The 6,284-nt window shown below is 43.9% G+C and overlaps 1 protein-coding gene and 1 non-coding gene across 2 annotated transcripts; one reads left to right on the top strand and one right to left on the bottom strand.

The window, feature by feature from the left end:
• The first annotated feature begins 1,963 nt into the window (after positions 1-1,963).
• On the top strand, positions 1,964-2,079 carry NCU15682. The gene has a single exon (XR_897986.1). It is a non-coding gene; the product is annotated as a 5S ribosomal RNA (ribosomal RNA).
• A 534-nt stretch (positions 2,080-2,613) lies between these two features.
• Positions 2,614-4,161, bottom strand: NCU10053 (thymidylate synthase). Its single transcript, XM_952848.2, has 2 exons — positions 3,885-4,161; positions 2,614-3,785 (listed from the first exon to the last, which is right to left on the bottom strand). Exons 1-2 carry the CDS (start codon positions 4,034-4,036, stop codon positions 2,831-2,833), a joined length of 1,107 nt encoding a protein of 368 aa, XP_957941.1. The 5' UTR covers positions 4,037-4,161; the 3' UTR covers positions 2,614-2,830.
• Between the last annotated feature and the right edge of the window lie 2,123 nt (positions 4,162-6,284).

The raw sequence follows: 6,284 nt of genomic DNA, 5'->3' as shown, positions 1-6,284 counted from the left end.
AAAACGATATCCAGGTCCTCCCTGGTCAAAGTTCTCGCTCTTTGGCTGCTTCCCTGGTCACTACCATCGAAACGTTGTGTCGCACAACTCAATGTTCGTGGGTGCTTTAGCGTCCCCGCTGACTAGTTCTAGCGAAGGCCGAAAGGTTTCTCAACATATCCATTGATCCCCTCTCAGAGAGCCTCAGATATCTCCTCAACATCAGAAAGACGGTGTATCTTGACTTCCATTGTGCACGTCACCGTGCCAGAGGAGATGGGCCGCAGCGAGCCCGAACTATAGCTCCAAGTAAAGCCCAATCAAGGACTTGTCTCAATGCGCAACATTCTCACTAAGACCTCGCGGTCGTAATTCGAGCGAGAGAACAAATGGCCCATTGTGGAATTCCACATGAAGATTGTGAAAGCGGTTATTCACAACCGCAGTCGACTCTGTGCAGAGCGGTATTTACCTGGACTGTGTGCGTAATTTTACCAAGGTTGCTCGACAGTCAAGAATTCTGGACGACTGCCTTGAAGAGTATTTGAAAAACAAGGTCGACGTTTTCCGGAATAGCGTGGAGGAAAAGAAGGGGGATGACGAAAGGGGCCCGTCTACGATCCCGTCTTCTTCAATGCAATCATGGAGTCTCATACTTCACCGATTTGGTTATCAGACCAAAACTGGCTTTCAGATCGATATTTCGGCTGCCTTTCTTCCCACCCGTCGGTTCCATCTGGTCATTTCACCTTTTGGACATCTTCCAATACGGATGCTCGTGGGAAACTTAAAAAGCGAAATCAAGGCTCTGTGAAAGACTAAGTGGAACATCACTATCTAGGGAAACTCCACGCTGATCTACAGCGATAGTCAGGCCATAATTGTCACCAGCGTCAAGAAACACGTCCGATTGTTTCGGTCTCGCTCTGATTCTCCCTTTTTCTTGCCACAATGTCTAGACTGTACTGCTTCATGGATCTTTCAACCACTATTCAACCTCGTCCTTCCACAGGAAGTCATCCATTGGTCTTGTAACCAGCAGCAACCATCATTTCGTTGTCCGCCATGTTGATGACTTGGGAGTTGGAGATGCTAGGCAGAAGTCTAGTCGCAAAGAGATTTCGTCAATGAAAACTGGAAGGATTCCACAGCCAATACCAACTTCACGGGGGGCTCCGGCTCCCTCGACCTATCTGCCAGGAAAGACTGGAACTCATTCAATGACGACAACTCAGAGTTATCGATGTTTAAACCGGCCTATCCCTTGCAAGTCCAGCGATTTTGCCCACCGCTCATCTGCCGCTTCGCCTTCGTACGAACTAAGCGTCGGGAAAAACTTTGCCGCCATGGTTCTCCCCCGAGATACTCTACCAAATAGTAGAGCAAATCATCGCTCCGTTTAAAGAATACCATGACGACAATCTTGTACCGCAATCTCTCAGGGGCAAGGGCATCCGCTTTCAGAGCTTTGGCCAGTCGGCCAACAGGACAGTATTGTATCTCATCCTGAAAGTCTTTCACGTCCTTCACCTCCATCACAGGACAGAACAGACCTTGGTTGAGTTGTATGATACGGACAATATCAATAGCGGTGGGAATGGTGGCGTTTGCTGGGCCATCTCAGAGCCATCACTTCGAACTCACATAAAAAGGGTTCTCCAGTCCTTCCTCATCACCCCGAATTTGTCTGTGGGACAAGCAGATCGATAATGCTTGATGCGTTTTTGTGTTATAGGAGATTTTCTGCGAATTGATAGACCCCAAACTTTTTGGCTATAGCGGTGAAGAGATCAAGTGAATTTTCTGACAATTTCATATACTGGACAATTTGATATACTGCTCATTATTTAACCCTACCAAAGCACGTAAACCTGCATATGAAGTGAAACCTATAACTTTGGTTATCAGTTTGTTATCAGTTTGAGAACTTGCACCAGATTGTTTCTTCGATTTTAACCCAAATTTGAGTAAACGTCTGTTACATACGACCATACCCACTGGAAAACTCGGGATCCCGTCCGCTCTCCCATAGATAAGCCAGTGAGGGCCAGACTAGTAGTTGGGTCGGTGACGACCAGCGAATCCCTGGTGTTGTATGTTTTCCCTCTGTCTTTCTTTCTTTTTTTTTTGGTAATCTTTCTTTCTTTTACATCATCACGTCTTGAAACGGACATGATGGACTCCGAGGTTGTCTTTCATTATAGTAGCAAGATACTTTCAACAGAGAATCTTTTTCGTGGTCTGCAGGTTGTTATTCGAGGTTTGAAGGTTGGAAAATACCTGAAAGAGTTGCTTTTCTACGTGCCATGGCCGTTCGCATAAGCTTCTTAATACCAACGTTTTGCTGTCCCGCATGTTGCGCAGGATGATACTATGGACAACGTAAGAACCTCCCTCGGGAAGCAGGATAGTGGTGGTGGCCTGAATGGTGAAACCGGCGGAAGGGTGAGAGCGTGTCACTTGTAGTTTGAGCCCCAACAATGTTCAAAGAACAAGTTCGGTTGTTACTATTTATGGCTTCTCAGACGTTGGACAAGCAGGCGTTGTTGCCAATGAGGTGGTTCTGAAACTCGGAGTGATGAAAACGAACTTCGTGCGAAGATGAGTGCCAATGGGAGGGGTTTGATGAGGATACGGGGTAGCAGCGAGTCTTGATATAGGCAAAACAAATCTATTCTGGATGATTAACATGATGCTTTTCCATTGTAACTTCGACAGGTCGCAGTCGATCCCAACGTATTCACTACTGGTACAGACGCACCATACCCAAACAATGCGAATCCAAAGTCGTTAACAGATAAAAAGAACGATTTGAAGATATCAGTGATACTTGCAGTCGACAATGATCGACCTACACAGACATTTCCATAGCAATCGTCTTGTGTGGCTCGTACCCCTTGATAACAAAATCCTCGGCCTTCCACCCATCGATACTACCTCCCTTCTCCCTCTGGATCTCCAGCGTCGGGAACTCCCTCGGCTCGCGCTCCAGCTGCGTCTTGAGCGCGTCCACATGGTTGAGATAGACATGCGCATCGCCCATAACATGGGTCAAGCTCCCCGGCACCAAGTCACACACGTGCGCGAGCATGTGCGTCAGCAGCGCGTAGCTGGCAATGTTAAAGGGCACACCCAGTCCCATGTCACACGACCTTTGATACAACTGGCAGTGCAAGTGACCCCTTGGCTTCTTCTCCTTTGGTGGTGTGTCCAGTTCCCCTTCCTTATTCTGTGTCTGTGTTGCACCACCCCGTGTCCTCGACCCCGGGTACGACACATAAAACTGCGCAAACATGTGACAAGGCGGCAGCACCATCTGGCTCATGTCCTTGGGGTTCCATGCACTCAGAATCAGTCTGCGATCGTACGGGTTGTTGCGGAGAGTGTCGATGATGCGCTGGAGTTGGTCCACGCCCTGCCCGGTGTAATCGGTCTCGCAATCGACGTATTCGGCGCCAAAGTGCCGCCATTGGAAACCATATACGGGACCTAGGTCACCTTCTTTGCGGTGGGAAAGACCGAGCATGTCGAGGAAGGCGCGGGATCCGTTACCATCCCAGATTTTGACTCCCTGGGCGGAGAGCGTGGTGGAGGAGGTCGAGGCGGAGATGAACCAGAGGAGCTCGAGGAGGACGGCTTTGGTGAAGACCCGCTTGGTCGTAAGGAGCGGGAGGATGGGGGTGTAGGTGTAGTCTGGCGAGGATGGATCGGAGGAGGACCCCGAGGAGGGGGAGGAGGAGGAGGGTCGAGAGAGGGCGAACTTCAGGGGGGTCGGGGCGAAGATGGAGTAGGTGCCTGTTCCTGTTCTGCAGTGAGGAGAGGTGGGAGGTGGTTAGCTGGAACTGGAAATGCGAGGAAAAGAGGAATTGGGTTGGAGAGATAATTGGAGGGGAGACTGAACGTACCGGTCTTCACGGAGTTCACCTTCGTCCAGAATTTGACGGACGAGATCGAGGTATTGGTATTCTTCATGACGCTTTGATGTTGGGTTGGTGCGAGAGGAGGTTTGCGACTGCGACTGCGCTGGCGCAACGGGCTCGGATGTGGTGACTGTCATTGCGGTATATTGAATCGCAATAGTATCGAGGGAATTCTGCTACTTTTTTTTCGGATTCGTAAATAAGTTCCGACGATGCCAATTCTTCCTGCCCTGAATATTGGGAACTTTTCGGGAGACGCGTTTGAAGCGCGACTCAATTTAATCGCTGAGTACCCCACCCCCACTATAAGTGGGTTTGTATAACACGCACTATTCCCACACTCAATCGCCTGTGCAGTCTTGGCAAGAGGTGTGTGTGCGTGCACACACACACACACACACCGCACTTCTGTATTGTACAACTTCATCAAAATTCATCATTTTATAACAATTTCTACATCAATTTGAAGCTATTTCAACGTGCAAAGTAATTACAACACTAGTAATTAATCAAATCCATCGCAACAATACCTCCCAAAACAATCCTCAATTTAAAACCCGCCGGTATAAAGCGATCCCGTATTCGAAGCGGCGTACTAATAGTTTACTTCGATGAAGATTAAGATTAGGAAGATCCTAGCCCAATAATTCTATAATACGCCTTATCCCGCCCTAAAAAGAAGAATTATAAAGCTAAATAGTTTATTAAAGTTATTTTTAAAATTATTCTACTTAAGAAGAAGGCTACTCCTATTAAAACTATTATTAAAAAGATTGCTATTAAAAAGACTACTATTAAGAAGGGGAAGGTTACTGTATTAGAGTTAGAGCTAATCCTAGTCCTAATCCTAGTTTTAAAGCCGCCGTCGTCCCCCTTTAAACCTATAATACCTATTGAAATTTCTAGTAGCGAAGAGGATTCTAGTAATAATAACGAGGTCGAATAATAGTTCCCCGTCCGCCTTACCCCTAAGAAGCGGGTTCTTAATACTTTATTTTATTTATCGGGCGACAATAACAGCGAAGTAGCCTCCCTAATTAAATTAATTACTTTAATACTACCGGCCCAGCCCTGCGCTGCTTATAAGCCGGTCGCTATAATATTACCGCTATTACATCTTAAATATTTTAATTCAATACAGGTTTAATTTAATATAGTCGGTTTATATATTACTATTAGCCGTATTAAATTATCCGCTATTAAAGAATATAGTTTATTTAGAGAGGTTAAAATTGAGTAAAATAATAGCGAGTTCTATAAGTAATAGTTTAGGACGATACTACTTAGCGAAATCCTATATATATAGTAAAGTTATATAGAAGATATTATTAGCGATAATATAGCCGTAGGGATAAAGTAGTTAATCTTTTTATATAATATTATATATATCGCCGCTACTTATAATAACTGCTACGTTTAGGTTATTATATATAATAAGATTATTCCCGAGAAGGATTTTTATAACGAATATAATAATATTAAATATAAGACTGTTATAAAGTCGTACCTCTACTATATTAGTTAATATTACTATTTTACTATATTATTTAAATTTTAATTAATTAACCTACCCGCTAGTAAAATCCCTACTACCCTATCTTCCTATAGTAGTATACCCTCTACTCCTACCCCCTCTCGTAGTTTAGTTAATCTTTTTATTACCCTAACCCTACGAACAATCAATACACCGTTATTACGAGGGTTATAAATTCTAGCCGGTATTAAGAAGTTTAAGCGCATTATAATAAATACTATATTAGTAGAAGTTAAGAAGAATTTAGAGGAAGACCGGTAGTAAGAGGAGTATATAGGGGTAAAGCTACGTAGTACTATATATTAGGAATTGGTATAAGTATAGGCGTATAGTTTTAGCTATAAGTATAAGAATTATAATAAGGCTATTAAATATTAGATATACTATATTATAAATAGGAGTATAACCTATTATAACCTTAATATTAAAGATATAGGTAAGTAGGTACGTACTATATTATTAAGGAAGGCTACGGTAGTTAATTTACTATTTAAATATAAGGGGACAGTAGAGCAATACGTAGGTGCTAGCCTTATATGTGTATATTAAGGTTTTACGAAGAAAGAAAGGATAAAACGCTACCCTCCAGGTCGCTCGAGTACTAGAGTTTAAATAGCCGTACACTCTCTCTAGTAGCTACCTTGTAGCCTAAGGCAGCTAAAGAATACTCTAGAAGACCGGGTGCTGGAAGTTTAGTACCGTAGCCCGAGTTAGCTAGAACAATCTTAATACTAGCTACCGTCTTAATATTTAAATCTAGTTAATTAAAGCCAAATATTTAGTCGGACGCCAGTCCTATAATATTAACCTCCCCCTTCTCCCTCCAACTATAATTGCATACTATAATTAAT

The sequence above is a fragment of the Neurospora crassa genome, linkage group VII (genome assembly GCF_000182925.2).
Source record: "Neurospora crassa OR74A linkage group VII, whole genome shotgun sequence".
Taxonomy (NCBI): domain Eukaryota; kingdom Fungi; phylum Ascomycota; class Sordariomycetes; order Sordariales; family Sordariaceae; genus Neurospora; species Neurospora crassa.
Note: the sequence above shows the minus strand (reverse complement) of the source record. Positions and strands in the feature narration are given on the sequence as shown.